Source organism: Halichoeres trimaculatus, unplaced genomic scaffold (genome assembly GCF_033239565.1).
Source record: "Halichoeres trimaculatus isolate MK-OKI-2021-1 unplaced genomic scaffold, fHalTri1.1 fHalTri1_scaffold_7, whole genome shotgun sequence".
Lineage (NCBI taxonomy): Eukaryota > Metazoa > Chordata > Actinopteri > Labriformes > Labridae > Halichoeres > Halichoeres trimaculatus.
The window spans coordinates 15,997,666-16,019,547 of record NW_027437185.1 but is presented as its reverse complement, the minus strand read 5'-3'; the positions used below and the strand labels follow the sequence as shown (position 1 = coordinate 16,019,547).

The 21,882-nt window shown below is 42.3% G+C and overlaps 2 protein-coding genes across 4 annotated transcripts in view; one reads left to right on the top strand and one right to left on the bottom strand.

Moving 5' to 3' along the window:
* rmnd5b (required for meiotic nuclear division 5 homolog B) overlaps nucleotides 1–7,354 on the top strand; it is a 72,166-nt gene extending 64,812 nt beyond the window's left edge. For 2 of the 3 annotated variants that reach the window (XM_074674649.1, XM_074674650.1), the window contains exons 2-10: nucleotides 2,003–2,179; nucleotides 2,366–2,508; nucleotides 2,584–2,721; nucleotides 2,921–3,021; nucleotides 3,155–3,321; nucleotides 3,526–3,691; nucleotides 3,837–3,939; nucleotides 4,026–4,180; nucleotides 5,364–7,354. In XM_074674649.1, coding sequence (XP_074530750.1) covers nucleotides 2,041–2,179; nucleotides 2,366–2,508; nucleotides 2,584–2,721; nucleotides 2,921–3,021; nucleotides 3,155–3,321; nucleotides 3,526–3,691; nucleotides 3,837–3,939; nucleotides 4,026–4,180; nucleotides 5,364–5,427 — 1,176 coding nt within the window. In that variant the 5' untranslated portion in view covers nucleotides 2,003–2,040 and the 3' untranslated portion in view covers nucleotides 5,428–7,354. The remainder of the gene's footprint in view (nucleotides 1–2,002; nucleotides 2,180–2,365; nucleotides 2,509–2,583; nucleotides 2,722–2,920; nucleotides 3,022–3,154; nucleotides 3,322–3,525; nucleotides 3,692–3,836; nucleotides 3,940–4,025; nucleotides 4,181–5,363) is intronic. The other variant, XM_074674648.1, reaches the window with a different exon arrangement.
* A 1,005-nt stretch (nucleotides 7,355–8,359) lies between these two features.
* n4bp3 (NEDD4 binding protein 3) overlaps nucleotides 8,360–21,882 on the bottom strand; it is a 28,472-nt gene continuing 14,949 nt past the window's right edge. Inside the window, exons 2-10 of the mRNA XM_074674901.1 lie at nucleotides 13,600–13,880; nucleotides 13,326–13,497; nucleotides 11,955–12,167; nucleotides 11,685–11,806; nucleotides 11,380–11,575; nucleotides 11,216–11,308; nucleotides 10,869–11,120; nucleotides 10,415–10,673; nucleotides 8,360–10,054 (exon numbers count right to left, since the gene is read on the bottom strand). Of these exons, the coding sequence (XP_074531002.1) occupies nucleotides 9,666–10,054; nucleotides 10,415–10,673; nucleotides 10,869–11,120; nucleotides 11,216–11,308; nucleotides 11,380–11,575; nucleotides 11,685–11,806; nucleotides 11,955–12,167; nucleotides 13,326–13,497; nucleotides 13,600–13,847 (1,944 nt within the window). The 5' untranslated portion in view covers nucleotides 13,848–13,880 and the 3' untranslated portion in view covers nucleotides 8,360–9,665. The remainder of the gene's footprint in view (nucleotides 10,055–10,414; nucleotides 10,674–10,868; nucleotides 11,121–11,215; nucleotides 11,309–11,379; nucleotides 11,576–11,684; nucleotides 11,807–11,954; nucleotides 12,168–13,325; nucleotides 13,498–13,599; nucleotides 13,881–21,882) is intronic.

The window sequence follows — 21,882 nt, the reverse complement described above, 5'->3', positions numbered from 1 at the left end:
GCAGCTGGCTAATATCTACAGATAGCTTATGCTCTGTTAGTCTTTGTAGCTTGCCAGCCTCTGTCATACCGTTTGTTTATGTTAGCTGTTCCATTCCCGACATGATATCCTTACATTAGTACCCATTGATGAAATGTGTGGTGAGCAGTATGCTGCTTTTGAAGTTAGCATGATTGGGAAACAAAAATCTACCTTTTCAATACTAAGGTCTACATGTAGCCTGTTAAATTCTGATTAGCTCTTTGCGGTATCTGTTAGCTCGGTGGACATTTTCTGGAGTCAACGAGCTTCAGAGAAGCTATCACGATTTATTTATCCAATACGAAGGTAAAGGTTTCTAAAATCAGATAAGATAATGAGACATAAACAAGGACAAGCATTTTCTTTTGTTGCCGGGTGATTAAATTATACATCTAAAACGCTAACCAGGAGCAATCGTTCGTAAACAGTAGGCCGCAGAGTACACTGTGTCCCTGCTCTTAATATTGTCAAGGCCCAGCTAGGTGGTAGCAGTGTTACATCAGACCAAACTTTTAAGCAGGGCGGTGTTAGGTTGTTTTGTTGGCCCCTTCCCGATAAAATAATTCTTATCGGCGTTTGAAGGTTTCTCGGTCATGAAGCTGTGTTTGCACCTCAGCTCAGTGCTGACGCGTTCAAGACGCAGCTGTGTCATAATCAGGCGTGAATTCAGTGCTATAAAACCCTGCAGGGACCCGGTTCAGGATGGTAAACATCGAAAAGGAGCTATTCTGTTCAGTCATTCGTTTCTGTGGTAGTATTTCTGCTAACTCCAGACTTCATTGTAAAGAACAACAATTTGCTCTAGCGCCATCCTTGCTTCAGACGGGCTGAAATATGAGGTTTGCTTTTGTTTACAAGAATGTTTTGACTTCGGAAACAGGTTTATCATTTGAAGCCACCACCCTTAAAGATTTTCTTTTCAAAAGAATATGGATCCACCTTTTATATATATTAGTACAGATCAGTGGCGGACTGGGACTGAAAAACAGCCCTGGACTTTAACGCGTCCCCACCGGCCGTTCATACACAGCCAGCCCCCCCGAACAGAACCGACCGTTGCTGTCGGCGTATGAACGGCCGGTTCAGCCCGACGACGGCCGGTGCTGCAGGTCTGTCAACGGCCGGTTCTGCCCGACTACGGCCGCCGCTGTCGGGGGGGCTGTCACCGGTCGAACCGGCCGTCAGTGGACCGGCGGCACCCGCCGTTCTGGACTTCTCCAGAACGTCCAGATGGCCAGTCTGCCCCTGGTACAGATATTTAAAAAGGACTTCCTTGGATTGCCAAATGACAGCTGGTGAGGGAGTGGACCAAAAAGTTCATAGAAGTTAATCTCTGAAGTGAATCTCTTGAAAAATAAACATTTTATCATGTGCTTTTACAGAAGATGTTATCCATAACTGTTTCAATCCTCTAAATGATGTTTTTTTTTTGTCCAGCAGTGTCTTTGATATTTAATTATTTGTTGATTTATTTTTTTCTGATGTTTTAATTCTTGTTACCGGGTGGTGGTTTTATCCTCAAATTGTGTGATTTTTCTTGTTATTTTATTATTTTTGTTAGTGGTTCTCTTTGTGTTCCTCTTTTTTTTTTGTAAAGTACTTTGCAACCCTGTTTTAAGTAGTACAATATTAATAAACGTGATGATAATAATTATGACAACAACTTTTATTATTATTATCATAATTAGCAGTAGAAGTAGTAGTTGTAGTAAAAATAGTAATAGTAGTAATAATAGTGGTCGTAGTATATAAACATAAAAAGACTTTTGTGTGCTAGGCAAACAACCCCACTTTAACTTCTCCAACTGAATCACCTTTTAACTTTTAAGAAATTAAAAATCTTTGTGGTCAAATAAGCATACTGTCTATGAAGGCTTAAGGATGAAATGAATGGATTTTAACCTTTGAAATCAAGCGTTTTACAGCAATAACCAATTTTTTGCTTGTTTGCTTTTGTTTTGTTTTCTTCCTGTACACATAGGCATTGTTGGAGTGTGTGTGAGTGTTCCAGTCTGAACCATGGAACAGTGTGCATGTGTCGAGCGGGAACTGGAGAAAGTGCTTCATCGCTTTGTGATGTACGGCCACCAGTCTGAGGAGAGGCTAGATGAGCTCCTGCGCAGTGTGTGTGAGATACGAGGACAGCTTGTTGCATTTGGTAAAAAAAATCTGACACACAAATGTATCACACAAAAAGATCTCACTTCTCTTTTATGATTTGATTTCTTAAAATTTCTATGACAAACAACTGAGCTGTTAAATTCTTCTCTATGGCTGCTATATCATGATTCCCAGGCTGTTGTAGAGATGCAAAGTAAAGTTCGACCCTTTTTGTGTGTTGCAGGAGTACAAGATGCAGACCTATCAGTGCTATCTCAGACTATGGCACAGTGTTGTAAGAATATCAAAGAAACAGTGCAGATGCTAGCCTCCCGGCATAAGGACATCCATGGCAGCGTCTCAAAAGTGGGCAAAGCCATTGACCGGGTAAGGACTATTGGTCTCAGTGTAATTATTTGATTTTTATACTGCACACTTAACATCTGACCTCTTTCTCTGCAGAATTTTGATGCAGAGATCAGTGCTGTGGTGGCAGAAACCGTGTGGGACACCCCGGAGAGGCAGAAATACTTGAGTGAGACCATAGTGGAGCATTTGTACAGACAAGGGATGCTCAGTGTAGCAGAGGATCTTTGTCAGGTAAATAAATGAGTCTATGTTTGTTGTTCCAAAATCTTATTGATGGTTTTAGAACGGCTTCTGTTTAGAAAATATTAATGTAAGGACATTCATGCTTAAAAGAAGAGCTTCAAACCCTAGTTCAGCCTTTTTACTTCATCTTCTTGATAAGAAATGTTGGAATCTCTAATCATGCAAAATGCCATTGTCTGTGTTCCAGGAGTCTGGGGTAGTTATAGATATGAGCATGAAGCAGCCTTTCCTGGAGCTCAACAGAATTCTTGAAGCACTGAGGATGCAGGACCTGAGGCCGGCACTGGAGTATGTTTCCTTGCATGCTTGCACTATCATCTCTTTGAAGAGAGAAAACAAACTTAACATCTAAACACTGTTAATCATATTGGATTTATGTTGAAATAATTTAACGTACATGTTTCTCTGTGCTGATTCGTAGGTGGGCTGTGACAAATCGGCAGCGGCTTTTGGACCTGAACAGCAGTCTAGAATTTAAATTGCACCGCTTGTATTTCATCAGCCTTCTCAGTGGGGGAATTAACAACCAAATGGAGGCCCTGCAGTATGCCAGGCATTTTCAGCCCTTTGCCTCCCAGCATCAGAGAGGTACGTCATATAAAAAGGTATCAAAGTGAGATTTGAGACAGAAACACAACAGGTCGTCCCACTTGATCTTTTCTAGAAACCTGATAGCATCAGGGCTTTCTCTACAACAGTTAAGATGTTTTACGAGTGTAACTAAAACATATGCATGGTCATGAAAACAACCCTTGCAGGGCCTAAACAATATGTCTTTTGTTGTTTTTGCAGATATTCAGATTCTGATGGGCAGTCTTGTGTACCTGCGTCATGGCATCGAGAACTCTCCGTACCGCAGTCTGTTGGAGACGAATCAATGGGCAGAGATCTGTAACATCTTCACCAGGGATGCCTGTGCTTTACTGGGCCTTTCTGTAGAGTCTCCGCTCAGTGTTAGGTTAGAAAGTCATGACCGTCACATTACACACCTTCTCTTGTTTTCTGTATGATGAGAACAAGGTTAAAACATTGACATGGTAAAGTTGAACCTGTGTGCTTGAGTTTAACTTGGTCAATGCTGCTTTGTCTGTTTTTTACCTTAGTTTTGCATCAGGCTGTATGGCTTTGCCAGTCCTGATGAACATCAAGCAGGTGATCGAACAGAGACAGTGCAGTGGGGTCTGGACGCACAAAGATGAGCTTCCTGTAAGTCCCTGTTCCTCCAGCCCTGCTCCTTCTTTTTATTGTACTATTTGACGATTAATGTTTTGCCTCTGTTTGTTTGAACACAGATCGAAATTGACCTCGGCAAGAAGTGCTGGTACCACTCTGTGTTTGCCTGCCCAATCCTCAGACAGCAGACCTCAGAAAGCAATCCTCCAATGAAGCTCATCTGTGGTCACGTCATCTCCAGAGATGCCCTCAACAAACTGACCAACGCTGGGAAGTAAGTCACTAACGCAGCACGACATATTTATACTGGAGTGAAAATTATGGATCCCATTCTCAGATTCCCTTCATTTTCAAAAAATTTACCAAGTAATCAAAGATTAACTGACACTCAAAGGCAGCTGCCAAATAGGCATTTTTTACAAGACCTAAATAAAAAAAACACTCCTGGATTACCAATATTGAACATAAAAGTGTAAAATGATTACTGTGGTAACAGTTTGTTTTTATAATATATCTCATTTTAATGAATTAGGGCTGTCATTTTGGCCTGTTAATTAGATTAAATAATTACACCGCACAATGCGTTATAAAAATTGACTCGATTAACTCGTTGGCTCATCTTAATCAATCTTTCAAGACCCAAATAATCCTGTTTTCTGTGATTATGTAAACACCAAAAATACCTAACAAGACTGGACTCTACTCTTTCATGTCTTTCTTCCTGTTTTTGACCCAAAAAAGAGACAAAACATACCTTTTGTTGATTGCGTTCATCTCGGGCGCTCCATCCTTTGATCCTCTCTCTGATCTCCATCGTCTTTTCTCACGATGTCGCCACTCTTTCTCTCTGAACTACCTCGACATATCCTCAGTTCAAGTGTGAACTGCCTGAACTTTTCTGACTCGCAGCATCTCGCTATGTCTCTGTCATCTCACATCTTCTCCTCATATCCATGCTGATCTCTCATCCAAAGAGCAGACCGCTCTCACCCACAGTAGTCTAAGAGCATGATTTTGATTGACAAGCTCCACCAGACCCTGCCTCCCCCTGTTGGAAGCATAATTTACTTCTATAGATGCACTAAATGGTTGCAATGGAATTAAAAAAAAAAGTGGATTTACAAACTTTATGTGTATTCATTTAATAATTTATGCACTACAATTTTGTGATGTCCAATAATTCAATTTTTTTATTTGGGGACCTTAAGCAGTTATGAGATTAAAATGTGATTAATTGGATGGATTAATTACAAATCTTGTAATTAATTAGATTATTTTTTTAATTACCTGACAGCACTAGAATGAATCCAACCTAATGAAGCATAAAATATTCAAATTGTATGAAGTAAAAGACCCCCCCACACACACACACTCTGTTTAAATAGTTATGGGTAATTTTAAATCTGTGGACAGACCCTGTCAGCTTATCTCCTTACCCCCCTTTGTCTCGTCCTTAGGTTGAAATGTCCATACTGCCCCATGGAGCAGAATCCATCACATGCCAAGCAGATCTACTTTTGATACCGCACGCTCTCCCATTGAGTAAGGATGAAGTCCCCTGGAGTTCTTTGCTTTTCCAGGACCATTTGCTCTGGCCCTTTCTCTTCTGTCCCTGGCCCCTCGGCCTGTTATTGTAAGCATTAAGGTTTTATCCCTGTGCTCCTCCGGACAGCCTCGGCCACCCTTTAACCCACCTCGGACCATCTAACTTTGCATAGTAAACAGAGTCCAGCTGGGAGAGGTTCAACTGCAACCTGTAGTAGATGAGGAGTCTGTCAGTGCTGAGACGAAGCTCCTCATGAAGAAGCACCTCTGAAAATGGATTGTTCATCGAGTCATTTGCAAATGCCTGCAGAGTTATAGGCTTATCTTTTTAAAGTATGTTATACTTTACCATGTTTGTTTTCTCGGCTTTAGCGACTGTTTGAGTTGGATGACTGCTTCTTTTTCCTTTTTCTTTTGTTTTTGTGACAGAAGCAGTTGAATGGTTATGGACGAGTGTGTGTGTGGGAATAGACGGCATAGTTGAGCAGTTTCTGATTTCACGGGGGTAATGAACTTCTATTTAATGGGTAGAACTACACAGAACAAACTGTTGAAGGCTTATTATTTGCTGGTAAAGGGACGTGTGGAGGTCCGTGTTGAACTGACGTCTAAGTTGTGTCCCTGGTTACTGCTCCTTCATGTAATAAAGGCAACACGTAGCTTGAAAGTCACTGTCGGCTGATGTATCAGAGGAACGATTGACTTGTGGATGATGGAACACTTGTTTTTTGATTTTGAGACTGAGTGCACCAGCAAGATTTCCTCATTGTAGAAGCCATTTGTCCTGTTCCATGTATGTATTTAACAAACAATGACAAAAGGAAACTAAAAATATATACTACTGTGAAATGTGCTTTGTTTCTACTTTCATTGCAACTGCCTCATGTAAAATAGTTAATTAAACTGAACAGCTAAATTCATAATCAACACTACTGCGTACTTTCACAACTAACATAGCAACAGCTCACACCTCTGCTGTGCCATCCCGTCACTCTGCCCTGCGTTGTGTACCCTAAGCTTGCACGCCATGTGATTTGGAGATGTTAAAGTGGTGTGATGGTAGCCGTATGGTCTGACTTGCAGTGGCTGTAGGCTTGTGATTCAGCTTTACTCGTCGTGGGTGGGGGAGTCCTCTGATCATTGTGGCTGTTGTTAAATAACAATACACTTAGAAAATGCCTCTTCTGCGTAGGATTTTTGCTTTTATTTGAGAGTGAGTCAGAAAAGACACTTAATAATCCATACATTACCTCAGGGCTCATTGTTACGGTTCATACCACACTTTGCAGTTAGTATTAAAGGTGTACATTTATATAAGGAAGAAACCTGGATTTTGAACAAAGATTACACATATTTCATTATAGAGGCTGATAGTTTGGGTGTTACAGGTGTTTGGACATATTATTCATCTGGTGATGTACACTTAGGACAAGCCTGTCACAGTGTCCAAGGCTGGATGTACAATACTTATAGTACAAGTTCCTGGTGTCCTCCTTAAAATAGTGATGTCAACTCACTCTCCGGTGAGGCTCATTCGTTCAGCAAGCACCGCACCAGCATAGCTCACACAGCCAATGCAACATCCCACTCACTGTCAGTTCAGAGTTTATGATAAACATTTAATCTTGGTTTCATTTGGTATGGGTTAAAGCACATGTTTTGTGTGGACTTTCACTGAATTTCCTGTTTTTCTTCCTTTGACAATCATTCATTGCTTCTTTTCCAGTGTTCTCTCAGATAGGCCGTTGACGCTTCGTACTTCTGTCATTAATTTTATTGAATGTTTGCATTTCCTGCTTTTGTGTGTGCAACTTTTATTGTAAATATTTATCCTCTAACATGTTTCATATACTTGCATCTGAAATCAAAATAAAAATTTATACTCCAAGGTGACACTGGAAATGTGTACTGACATTTGGTGGTGGTTCGCTTTAATGGTTCATGAGCTGCTCAGCCTTCTCTTTATCACCACTTGGTGGCACTATTGCTGTAATTTTCATACTCTGACTCAATGATTTCAACGTCCTCAGGACAAATATTTGACTTGAATGAGTTTCACAGTGGCATTTCCCTCATTTTTCATGAAGTGAATTTGACGACCTTCAGTTAAGTAATCATGAATTCATCAGAGAAACGGCACTGATGGCTTTCAGCACTGCAGTCCTCCTACATAGTGAAAGACTAAATGTGTGAGGTCTTCTCATCCCACCTCTACAAACCACTCCTGAGCTGTGCAGTTATATTAAGCCCTGGTTTATATAATGTTTTAAATGCTAAAATGAGCTCTGTGTGAGTAATCCACAGTTCTTAACTGTTTAGTTCATGAACTAACATAATAAATGAATATGCTGCATGCTTGCATGTGCTGTCACTTCCCTTAACGCTTCTTTTTCTTCAGTATAGCATATTCTCTTGCTTAAGCGTGTCACTTGTTGAAAAATTACTCAGCCTTTATCACAGCCAAACTATCCCTGACACTTTGCTTTGGTTGATATATTCCAGCGCTGGTTCTCTCGTCTTTCTATCCCAGCTGACCTCCCACCCCTCTGCCGTGCAGGAGATGATACGTGAGGACTGGGCTGCGCTAGAGCAGGGAGGGCCTTAGGGAGAGGCAGAGATAAGGATTGAAGGCTAAACCTCTAAAAGCCACATTAGTCCCAAAAGCCTCCACTGCTCCATTCATTCTGTCATAAAGCTTGTCCTTGGATTTTATTGGCACGCTCTGTGGAGATTTGAAGTCAACTCATTGCAGGGAAGCGTCTGAGCCCCCAGGTCACAGCCACCAGTGTTACTTTAACCTTTTTACAAGTGATTTCTCTTCAAATGAAATGCAGAAAAGCCGGCTTCAACACGGTTTCTGGACTTGATTCAACACAAACATGACACTTCATTTTTTTTACACCACTTCATAATTGTTTATTTTGAATACAAACCAAACATATATTCTTATACTGTACAGTCTTAATTCCAGTAAATAGACCAGAGTCACAGTTTGTTGAGAGGTCAATTGAGAGCTGGTTTTTGAGTGTTAATATATTAACAATAAACAATAATAGAGAACAACTTCATTGAGGTCATGCAAACAGATGCTTTGTGTGCAACAAATCGCACCAGTCACAAACATCATCCTAACCTATTGATCGCTATGATTGCAATGAAAACGTGCCCACTTAAGACATGAGTGTGCTTGTTGTCAATGAAAAAAAAGGCAAGTAAAGTGAAAATGACAATATTTACAAATTATATTAACCTGACACAGGCTGGAAACCAAGCAGGGAGGAGCGCTTTTGAGTAGGGAACACAGTTTTCTTAATGGCAAACAAACAGTATTTGCACCTTGGCACCAGGTAGCTCTAATCCGCGACACTTAACCCAGACATGCAGCTTTTCTCCACGGCCCAGGTGGATCCTTAATTAAGAAACCTTCTGCACAGACTGAACAGGTGCTTAGATGTAATAAATCCCTTTAAAGCCTTTGGTTACTGTAAAGACTGTGCAGCAGTCCAAACCAAGACGTCAGTCAGCACGAACACAAAAATAGTCAGCACATCAAACATTTACAGGTTTATTAGAGAGTTCAAGTGCGTGGCTGTACTTTCTAAAGAGCTGATGCTTCCTGCCAAGGAAAGATGATGCAAAGTCAGTATTTCTGTGCTGCTATCCTCAGTTTTATTGTGCTCTGCAGAAGGTTAGTGTGGTCCAGTCTCTGCAGGATGAGAGCATAACACCATCAAAATGTGTGCGTGGGTAGAGAGGGGCAAAGGGAGAGGAACCAGTTTTCACCAGAAGAGGAACAGAATGAGTGTTTCCCACGGTAAAGTAAAAGTACTCATCAAATCTAAACTGTGAGATTTAAGTCAAACACCGGAGTCAACACACTGTTACAGACGTCTCACTGTCTGACTTCATAAGTCACCTGTTTGACTGACAGCTGTATACGTCCTTTGGGGAGGTCACCATTTACATTAATTTGGTTTGTAAATCAAAATTATACCCATCAAATCAAGTTGGGATCTAGTGATTTTTACCTCATCAAACATATTTCCCCAATTTTCCAAATTTTAATCCTATAATTTTGATTCACTTTATTTACCATAGATATTCCTCAGTTTAATCATAGTTAGCTGTTTTCATTTTCTGCTTCTGGTACCATTGAGCTTCCATAGAAACCACACGACATGGAGCAAACAGTTTGCAAAGCAAATCAGTCCCATTCAAATTTCTGATGATTCAATCCTCTCTATCCAGGGCAAACCAGAGGCAGGTCTGTCCTCCTGTTTATCATCCTCCCTCTCACTCCTCAGGTCTGGTTCTTCTTTTTCCAGTGTCCCATTTCTGCTTCCTCCTCCTCCCCCTGCACCTCCTCCCCCTCCTCGCTGTCTGCCTACCCTCAGCTGGTGCAGTTCCCTCTCCAGCTCTTCGTTGCGGTAATACATGTCCAAGTAGCTGGCCTGCAGCTCCTTCTGGTAGCGGATGACCTTATCCTTTTCTGTCTGCCATGTCTTTCTCTCTTCCTCAAAAGCCATGGCCTGGGCCTCACTCTGGCGTCGCTCCAGAAGGAGCTCAGCACGCAGACGCTCTTCTGTAGGGCCCCCGCATCCTCCTGCAACAAGGTTCACATGGCTTCAACTTAAAGTTAACACAGCCAGAGGGGAAATATAATGAGAGACATGGGCTGCTTTCAAAGTGCAGAGAACTCTGCTCCTGACCTGGTTAGTGAAATAACCTGATTTTAGGTCCAAGTATGTAAACACCAAAACCTAAAATAGCCCAGACAAGCTTCTGCTGTGCTGATAGGAAACCCAGATTAGCTGCCTCACTCTGTGTTGTGAGGCAGATCCTTCTTTCTCAATGTTTGTGCATCAGTTTTCTTTCCATGACTAATGTGAGGTGTACTTTTATCAAAGATTGATCTTCAGGGAGGACATGCACACTTATCAAAGACCTGGATTCATAAAATTACCTGTCGCCCCAGCTGGAGGACCCTCTTCAGAAACTTTTTCATCATCGTGTGCATTCTGGGAGAGGAGCCTGCGCCGCTGCGTCCCCTGTACAACCAGTCTCAGAGCGTCTATCTGGCCCTCCTTGTTGCGCAGCTCTGTGCGCGTCTCCCTGAGCTGCGTCTTCAGCTGGAAGAGCTCGCTCAGTTTCTGGGTCACCTCTGCCTGGGAGTCCCTCAACTGCTGCTTCAACAGGGAGATCTCCCCTGACTTCTGGCAAACCTGAGAGACAGAAACCAAGGGGAAAAAAGGAAGGCAGAGCACACACTTTACTGTCTCTGTGGGGCTTGTTGCTGTCATCTGAAGAGGACAAACAAGAAAGGAATTCAGCTATCTGCACTCTACCCTGTAATAACTACCTTTTTAGAGCGTCTACCTGCCCATAAAGAGCCTTTCCCCTGACTTCCAAGGCCTCACCTCCCACTGTGTCTCCTCCAGAGTGGGGCTGGTTGGCTTCATCAAAGCTCCAACTTCCTGGCTCCTTTCCCTCTTCAGGCCGTCCAGCTCCTCTTGTAGTCTGCTCTTCTCCTGTTGGGCCTTGAACAGCTGCAGCTGCAGGTTGCGCTGAGAGCGCTGTGCATGCTGGGAAACCTGACGCAGCTTGGCAGCATACAGGCGTTTAAGCTCCTCCACCTCCTTCTCCCATAGACGCTGTTTGCCTTCGAACACCTGCATGTGGTAAGCAGGTGGGGGTTAGACTTCAAAGAAAGGCAGGTGGGTGTATGGGGACGTGATGGAGAACAGGCTGACAGAATGAGATTCACCTGAGCGATGGCTCCCTCGCTCTCATCCAGGTTTCTTTTCATCTGTTTCAGCTCGTGCTCTTTCTCCACAAGGCGCTCTTCAAGATCTCGAACCTGGAGGACAACATAGATGATGTACCACTCTGTAAATCACCCTTGAATACACTAATCTGTCCTGCACTCACCACTTCTTCAACAGACAGGGAGAGTGTCCATTCATAAGGAGGCGGAGCCTCTCCTCCATATGGCGCCAGCCGACTCAGAGTCGCCATGCTCCGACAGGCCATCTCTCCTATGGCCACGCCCCCTGACCCTACAAGCTTTGGGCTCAGCCCAGATCGGTCCAGGGAGCCAATGGTGTTAATGTGGCCCATTGATGCACTGAGGTGAAAAAGGACACAATCAATCATCTTACATCATTACTGCCTACTCGGTAATTAAGAACAAAAGTCAATTACAACAACACTGAATATAAAGTAGAGCCGCAGACCTGATGTGAGCCAGGTGTGGGCGGAATGGAGGACGGTACGGTGGCAGGCTGCTCATGGAGTTATGGCCTGAGTCTGACAGGTTATCATCCTCCTGGCTCATCCCACGCACAGAGGAGACGGCCTACAGGGTCAAAATTACACAGTTTTTTTCATAGAGAAAGAAACAGAGCAAGAAAAACAAACAGAGGAATCATGAGCAGCTAACCGTCATGCCCCTGTGATCATGGTATTCTGATTAAAGCTTAAAGCCAGCATCGTGTGTCGGATACCTTGTTACCACTGGATGCTGGTCCTCCATGACGGGACGGTGAGGAAGACGAAGAAGAGGTGGAGACAGCTTTGGAGACATGGGCGTAGGTACGGTGCAGCCCATTGGACAGGCTTTGATCCACATCCTCTGACTTGGAGGACGGGTAGAGGTTTTGCATGGAGCTGAAATTTTTGGGGGTGACAGGCTTGAAGGCGGAAGACCTAAAACGAGCCTGGAGAAAAAAAAATATATATAAAAAACTAGAAAATCACCCAGAAAGCGGAGACCTCTGCAATGCATATTGTGATTGTCACCAACACTTTAGTCCTACTTTAATGTTATACTCCCTTTCAGCAGACTGTCTGCTACAGTTTGGAGTTAGTTGCAGGTTTGTACGATAATTTGTTTCCTGACAGTGTTGAAAATTATGATGACCCACTTTGTATCCAGAATATTGCCAGGATCTGGATCGTACTTTTACATCTGTCAGAAATTATGGTGGCTTTGTCTTGTATTGTTTCGCAAAGCAATACGACCATTAATGGTGGAGTTATATACACATTTGGTGAAAACAGCCCAATCTCACAATGATAAAGAACCGTTAAAAAGTCCTGGATCCAGACGGTGATCCGGATCACCTCCAAAATGTACTAACTTCTTCCTTATCCCATTTGAACATTTCTTGAAAATTTCATCAAGATCTGGTTGTTTCTTCTTGAGTTATATTGTTCACAGACAAACAGACAAGCTCTCCCAGAAACATAACCTCCTTGGTAGAAGTAAAAAAAGTTTAAAGCATTTTCAGAGGATGCAGAGTTGAAAGAAAGAGGCTTAAAAACACCTGACTCATAGCAAAGAGAGGCTAAGCTGTGGAGCATGAATCTCAATGTTTCCATTAAATCAATACTGGTCCACCTCCTGTGTTCTTTGTGTTGATCAATTCAAGCAAAAAAAGGTGAGATTTTATTGCTGCTATAAATTCAGGACACAGGGAATGGCAGATTCTCGATTTATGCTGGTGGGCTGGAAGAGCATAAGGGTGATTTATGCTGGAAATATGCTGCTCGCTGTGCTTGTTGCATCACTCTGCCAGAGGTGTGTAAACGTGGTACAGATCAATTTTATACAACCTTAGCAGGTAGACGGTGACTGCATTTTATTTATAGAAGTCATTCATCTTAATCTGCGCCCGATTCAAGAAATGAGTCTCCCCTTTTTCTCATCGCTTTAGAGAGCACTCAGAGTCACCTAACAGTGGGTACTCAAGAGTTTGCAGGGCTGAAAATAAGATAGTATAACTCCCAAAGCCCAATTAAGACCCTTTACCTATTGTTTGAGTGGTGAATTCATGTAGTGCGTTCATAAGATGTAACAAAATAACAAAACTCACCTTTTCATACTTGCCAGAACTTGGCAGTGAGTTTTTAGTCAAATCGACTTCGGTGCCGTCTTTACTGTACACCTTGGCGTATAAGCTCTCCTCCTCTCGGCTACTTGTGGAGCTGAGGCCAGAGATGATGTCCTTCTTGCCCTCACTGCTTTGGCTTGCTTTAGGCTCTTTCCTGTAACAGGCAGAGCACCTGAGGTCAAGCCCTGGCACGTCTTAGAGTACCTTGTAAATGACTTTTCAGCCTGGGTATCTGCACCTTCACAGGAGAGCTCACCTGGTGATGTTGAGGTAGTTGAGAAGCTCTCTCTGGGCGAAGCCTTTCTTCAGGAGGCCGTTAGTCTGTTTGGGTCTCACCTGGGGCACCGCACGGCTTCCTTTCGTAGGAGACACATCTGGACGCTCCACCAGACTGCCGACGCTTCCCATGCCGCAGCGTGAGGACAGGGGTGGGGCTGGGAAAGGGTTTCGGAAGTTTTTGCTGGGGCCACGGGTCAGAGGAAGAGTCTGGACTGAGGTTGCCATTTGTTACAGGGCTCTGTGGGGCGGTGACGGGCTCTGTAAGAGAGAAGAGGGTTCAGAGGAAGTTAGTGTACAGAGCAGATACTGAGTTGAAGACCATATTTTTGATGGTAACATGTCATTATGGGTCTCTGTTGCCCTCTGCTGCTTGCAACACTGTTAAACAGATTTTTTTGTAATACGTACATGCCAAACATCTGTTTGTTTGGGCCTTTTAACAGCTGCAAGCAACATTTCTGGTCTTTATCAGTTCATCTGGTTATGTTGTGTATTAATTTAGTCACCGGGTGTTCACAAATTGGTGAGCAAACTGCCCATCAGCAACTCTTAGTATGCAAGGTGACATTATCCACAGACTTCTGTCTGACCATCAGTCTGGATCACAAGTTATCACTTTTAGGGATTGGTACCTTTCACATTTGAAGCAATACAATACTGATGCCCAGTCCCTGGCAATCTACACTGGTACACAATGGTACCAATTTTCAATACTTTTTTGTGTTTATGTGGAAAAAATATCAGTTTGTTTGATAATATGTTTTTTTTTTTCAATTTAACATATTTATTTCTCAATACAAAACCTTGTAATGCTGCGTTCATGACCAGCATGGAAAATCGCCTACTCCTCCACTCCCTCACAGTCACAAAGATGCATTTAGGTACCCAAACATGGTACCTGTTGATTTTACGTGAATCGGTATTCAGTACTTTTGACAGAATTGGTTGGTACCTATAAAAGTACCTAATTCAGTACCCATCCCTAATCACTTTACTGTGATGGAGGATGGGCAAAAGGAAAGCAAAAAACTCACTTGTTTAGTAAATTTAAATACCACAACAAGACAAATGTGTCACTAACTCTTAAAAAATCTCACAACATAAATCCATGTTAGCTCATCTTCCGCATGGCGTGCTGATGCAACAACACTGTAATACTAACATAGTAAATATTACGAAATTCATTTATAACTATATTTTATGTTTTACACACATTTTAAATCAGGACCAAATGCCCTAAATATAAAGAGTTCATCCTCTAGGAACTGTGAATATCTTAAAGTTTTTGCCAATCCACAAACTGCATGGGAAGAGATTTTATACACTTACATGGCACTTTGAGCAGTTGTTGGCTCTACATTAAACATCACAAAGTCACTGAAGTCATCAGGATTCATCCTCGAGGCACCTTGTTGGATATTATTATGCCCCACTAAAGAAGATGGCCCTAAGGTTAACCACAGTCTAAAAATGACCCATATAAAAACACAGGAAAACACCTTCAACAATTACAAAAGAGGATTTAATCTTAAAACACACAAAGAATCAGACCTTAAACATCACTAAATGACCCAGACAACCCAATCCCCAAGGAGAGGCAGCAGGGCAGCAGTCCCCAGCTCAAATAACTGCTCGCTTGAAAAAAAGACTAACTTTTAACCACTCAAACTAATTCAAGTTTTTTCAGTTTAACATATTTATTTCTCTTTATTTAAACTTGCAATGCTGTGTTCATGTCCAGCACGGAAAATTGCCTACTTTTCCATCTCTCACAGTCAAAAGGGTTTTTTTAAGTTTCCAAACTTGGTACTGTTTCATTTAATGTGAATAAGTACTCGGTACGAGAGACAGACCTATTATCGGACAGGCTGATTATCGGACAGGCTTATTATCTGGGCCGATATCTGACATTTTTGGATATATCTGCATCGGCCTTTTTTTAACCCGACGGCCGATATGAAACCCATTTTGAAACCCAAAAAACATTGCTGTTTTGACTCTTATGCTACTCTGCACAGAATTTCTCCCTTTCTACACTATGGAAGCCCTTGATGGTCATTTTAAATCAGTAATGTAAAACCAAACAGAAAATTAGTTCAACTAAATTACATGCCTGTAAAAGGCAGGCAAACTCAATTCTGTCCAGTTTTATTGCAGTTACATAGAAATTTTGGAAAACTTTATTTACTGTAGAAAACTTTCCCTATGCATTTTTTTTTTTAGTTTTCATTCAACTTTATGAAACATGCTGCTAAGCGTGGGAGCTGTTTAATAAACATATGCTTGAAGGCATTTGAATGCAGTTGAGTGTTGGAGTTTGTATTGTTCAAAACTTTTCACTTTGACTGCAAATGAATATCAGCTTTAAATATCGGTTATCGGCCTACTTGCCTACCGATAATCAGTATCGGTATCGGCCCCAAAAAATCCATATCGGTCTTTCTCTACTCAGTACAACAGACAGAATTTGGTCAGTACCTATAAAAGCACCTTATTCGGTTCCCATCCCTATTTGGGACCATAAATGTTAAAAATCTTAACATAGTCCTTTTAAAATATAACTTTTAAGGCTACAAGAGTTTTTGTACCCTGGAGCAAAGAAGTTTGAACTTTTATCATTAAAGCCAAGCTGCTGGGTTGCACACATAAAAAGAGACCTCCGTCTTTTCTGCTTTGCTGAAATAAACTCTACAAGGAGCCTGTTTACCACCGCAGTTAATGTTGAGCTGACGTTTCATCAGCTGTGTTTTTCTGTACTGACAGCTGTCTCTGAGCACAGCTAGAAAAACTCAGCTCCCCAAAACATCACAGCTTAGCAACACACACACACACACACACACACACACACACACACACACACACACACACACACACACACACACACACACACACACACACACACACAGCAACCACCACTAAAACCCTGTTTTCATCCAAATCCAAAACCAATTTAGAAATGTCTGTTCTATGATGCAGATGTTGCAGCATCAGTCTCGTCTCTCTGAATCTCATGTCATCATTTCTAAAGGGCAAATCCTGAAAGTACAGGATCACTAAAACATGTACTCTGTATGGGCTATGTTGTTTTCCTCTGAGGACAGGCAGCATATGTCCCATCTCAATCCTGTTACATAAGTCTTATCCAACTAGGTTACCACAGCAGGCCTCATTTCCTACAAACCAGCCGAGTAACATCAGACAGAAGAGCTCTGGTATCAATTCTCTCATGGACAATTTAATCAAATCAGGGACCGCTTATTTTGTCTGCATACTTCACGTGTATCGAAATGCACCATGCATACAGTGTGCACGTGTGAATCTGGCTTGGCCTGGATACATTTTCATCAGAAGAGATGGATGTTTGTGAGACTTATTCCCTAGTAAAGGCAGAAATTTCAGAGCAAAGAAAAATACATGAAAAATGACAAATTTTTCCCCACACTGACTTTGTTAAAACTAAACTAGTCGCCAAATTACCCCCAACACCTACCTGAGGGCTTTTTTTATCCAGTCTACTCAGTTTGAGCCTCTTCAGCTCTGTGCAGCTTCTCTTAACCTCTGCAGCACCACCGCCTGTCAAATCACCCACATATCCCCTCCTGCCCTTCTTTTCAGACAACCTCATTAAGGATCACTATTGATTTCACCCTTTTGACCCCCTCTCTTCCCGAGCATAAACACCCCCAGCAGCCATAAAACCTTCTTGAGGCCATAAAACACACAAACACACCACACAGCCCTTTTCAGCAGGACCAGGAAGACAACACCTTCTTTAGAGTTCACACCCTGATAATCATTTCTGATCATTTAAACATCGGCCATTTTTATACCCCAGGTCTAGGGATTAACTATTAGAGGGTGAAAATTAAAGTTGATTATTTTTCAATTTTATGACTCACAAGATAAGTGAGAAAAGCTGTTTCTATGACCTTTACAGTGACTTGTGTTGGGTTTCAAGAAGGGATGTCCGATATCACTTTTTTTCGGACCAATAGCAGCAAGAGTACTCCTTCTTCAATAGTCCCTGATACAGAGTACGGATACCACTGGTACTTTTGCTAAAATACATCAATTTCAATTAACCAGATCTTTCTGAACAAAGACAGCACAGTCACTGTGCCATTAAGCCCAAAATAAAACACAAACAGCCCTCACTGAATTAACAATTTGTTTTCAATAAATTAACAAAAGTGCAAAATTAAAAACTGTCAGCGTTTAAGTTTTTTTTTCTTTTAAGATGCTGTGAGGAGGATCTGTTTTGATTGCACTCCCTCACCACCTTGTGGCCTGGAGTCTCCACACGCTGTCGTAAATTACTTTTAGTGAGGTGTGTGTTTGTTTTGGAATTAAATGGAGGTCAGATTAAAACAAATTTTCTTTGGTCAAGACAACTTTTTACTGGATACAATACGCCATGGTAAGGGACTTATCAGTATGGTTACGTAGCGCTACAGTTTGAAATGTGACATCCAGCAAACGTAGCAGCCGGCTATCAGAAGCCTGGTGCTCTGAAATATATCTGTAGGCTAACGTGACAACAAGTAAACACTGTCAGGTTGTTTGTAGCTTAGTAGCTGTTTATATTTAGTGCTGCTGGCAGTCCGATGCTCTGAGACATGTCTACAATGTGTAACGTTAGTAAATCCTGGTTAGCTATGTCCTGCCAGTCATCTACCAAGCAGAGCTAACGCAACCTCACCCTTTATTTTATTGATAGACTCTCAAGTTTGATCAGACCACTGCAGAATAACTGCTGACTGTGGGTTAGGCTTCTGTGAGAGCTATAGAGTGATACAAGGCTAATTAGCCTTTAGCTTGGGCTGTATCACTCTCTCGTTTAGCTTTCTTTTGCTCTTCTGTCCTTTTTCTGTCTGTTAGGCTCCTTTATCCACCATCAGTACATAATTAGCCATAGAAATAGTTTTTTTCAGGGAAAAACACAGTTTTATCCCTTCTCTCTTCTAAACTTTGTCAGCTGGTGGTGTCGTCATAGAAACCTAGACGTGCCGTAGATCAATCTAGTCCTGGACGACCTGAACTGGAAGCTTAGAAGTAGCTTTCTAAAATAACCTGTAACCAGCAATATTGGCGCTGATAATCTCATTTTAAAGTGTGGTTATGGTCAGGCATAAATTTAGAATGAAAACTTGTTTGAACAGGACCTGGAGCACATACGCCCTGGCATCAAACTGCAGCAGTGTAGCGCCAACTAATGGCGAGGAGGACTTACTCCACGTAGCATTTGTTGGTCTTGCATATCTTGCTGCTGGTATTGGCAGCCTTCATGAGTGAGGCCGTTATCTCCCTGATACTGGTATGGATGTTCACCCATCCCTAGTTTTTTCAAGTGTCGTTCAAAGGCTGACTGTAACCCTTTCTTGTTACAACATCCTGCCAGGCAGGTATCTAAGTAAAAACAAATGGGTCAAAGGGTTAGGGTTAAGGTTAGTCTGAGATATAAAGTGTCTTTAAACACAACAACAAGATTAGCTCTAAATCTAGCCTCGTTGGTCCCAACACGACTATGAAATAATGGCTAAACTTTAAGGTGGTAAATGTGGATTGATAACCAATGGCAACCAAGTCTCCAGTCTAAAGAAGTGTGTGTCACTGAATTGAATGTTGAAAGACCACCCTAAAGGTAGAAAGTTAGGCTGTGTACATTAAGTATATGGTTAGTTCAATAATCAGGCAATAAAAGATAGAAAAACAAAGTAAACAAAAACAAATACAGTGTGACAGCGAGGGGTTTGGCAGGTGTATCGCTGCATGGCAGATCAGACTTGGACTTATCTACACTAATGACTGGGCCATCCTGCTGCCTTCCTGTCAGCTCACAGCCAGCACACACACACGACTCGCACGCTACCTTAAAGCAATTCCTCTATCTCACTGTCACACCAATATCCCCACTATGTGTGAGCGCTGGCACCCGCGGTGACACTCTGGCATCTCCTCCTGCTTCTCATACTTTCCACATTTATCAAGTGTTTTGCACTGCCGGCCTCGACAGTTATAACAATTATGCAAATGGTTAAAATCGGCAGAGAGAGCTGTGCAAAGGCAGCTCCAGCCCACTCCACTCAGGGCTCTCCGCCAGCCTGAGATCAAAGCAGCCCAAGCTGCTCATGTTTATATTCATTAGGTACTGTCCCCCCCCGATGTAAAACTTTCCACTCAAGCATCCGGCTCCTAATAAGCATGTATAATACAGATAGAACAATGATCATCAATAAAATCAAATTAGAGGTTGCACTCTGAGGACTCGGACTTCCTGTGACCAGGACGTCTTCCTGTCTTCCTGTTCCCCAGGTCTGAGTGAGACATGATGGATGCAGGTCCATGCAGGTCACACTGAGTGTGTATGTCTGACACCATATGAATAAACCATGAGTGTGCCAAACATAATGGCCACTGGCCAAGGTCTGACACAGTATTTTTAGGTTGGGTATTTTACTCTGTATGTGGCTCGTTTCTATCTGCAAAAGACACGAGAGGCCGATCGATGCTTGACAGGAAGCTGGGAAGAAGTGAGAGCAGGTGAGGCAAAGCAATTCCTTTTGGGTAGATAGGGGAGTAAAAATCCTGTTAGGATCTCAGCCACAAATCTTACAGGACTGAAGAAACCTCACATTCAGTTGTTTTCCATAATTGCCCTCAAGTTTATGAGCCTGAGTAAACCAGGAGACACAGCAAGATTTACAGCCAAGCCCAACCAACCAAGGGGCCTTAAAACCCAACACACATCCTTAAATCACACTCAGAAACACACACACACACACATGCACGCGCACGCATGGATCAAAGCATGCTACCTACCAGCCTTGAACAGTTATGGTCTAATTGAAAAGTGCTCTGTTCTTGATTTATGCTCCTCTCAAAGCATTGACAAGCTCTCTCTGAAGCTGCTACCTTTTATCGCACATAAAAAGTTTTAAGATCAGTGTATCAAAGTGCTGCGTAGGGTGCAGATGAGCCTCTCTTCTGATACCGTCCACTTTCACTCACAGCTGCTGAGCATGTTTCTGACGACCTTTTGGCAAATGTTTGATGCTGCAAACTGGAGCTTAAGTAAAGAATGAGCACGTGAGTGGAAAAACTTCATGCGGTTTTACAGACTTTATCTGACTATAAATGTTCATCAGCCTGCAGCATCAGTGTAATTACTTCACGGAGCAGTTTCTCTTCAGATAGAAGCGACGGTTTGGTAAATAAAGTGAAGATGTCCATCATCGCCTCTTATGTATTCACTTAGTAAGATTGATAGATTCATAAGGCTCTTTATTTTTGTGAGTACAGTGCAGAGCAAGAGATATAAAGTAGTGAAGACTTAAGAAGAAAGATGTGAACATGCTGTTTGGAGCTGTGAGTCTCTAAAGGCTCACAGGGGAGCTTTACAGTGAAGGTCTTGGCTCAAGTTTTCTCAGGATGATATCCTAACTCAAGCTGAAAACCATAAAACTGCCACTTTACTGCAATCACAAAGAAAACAAAGCACCCAACCTTCAAGGGTGCTCCCTCCTGAAATATTGTAATCAAGTGTCCTGAAGGCAAAACAGAGCTTTCAATGAAATGCTTGAGCATGAAGAGGGGACATTTCAAACCCTCAGAGAGCCACAGGTCAGCGCTGGGACTGAGGCAGGAGAGACAAGGACAGGGATGCCAAATTCCAAAGATGCTTAGCACAACACAAGCTTGGGCTCGTCAGTTTTTTCTCCTGATACTCTGATGCTCACTCCCACAGACGCACACTCACACTTGTGTGTGCGCACAGGTCACTCGACACAGCCCCGAAAAAAGCATATGCACAGCTCGCAGCTCCAGAGCCTCTGCCCTCGTCCCTCAGCGCTCTTTCTCTCCACTTCCATGATCAAAGTTTGTTTACGTTTGTGGGGTAACTTCGCAGGTTACATCTCAAACTCCCACACAGCGCACACTCAGTTACATTATATAAGCTCTGTCAAAGCTTTGCCTGCTGGTTTCCACAGCTGTTAGTTGTGTAAAAGACTAAAGAGCTATTACAAAATCAGCCACTGGCCTTATTTCATGTATTGCACAGGGAACTGCAGTGTGGTGCTTGTGGACCGACTCATCACTAAAGCTGATGTGGCTCAAACATTTACAAACTCTGATCCTCTCTGAATCCACAGACAACGTCACTTTGATCTTGTTTGTACACAGAGTACAGAGACACATACAGTATCTCTTGAATGATTTAAACACCACCCCAGGGAATTCTTTAGTCTTTCTGTTATTTATT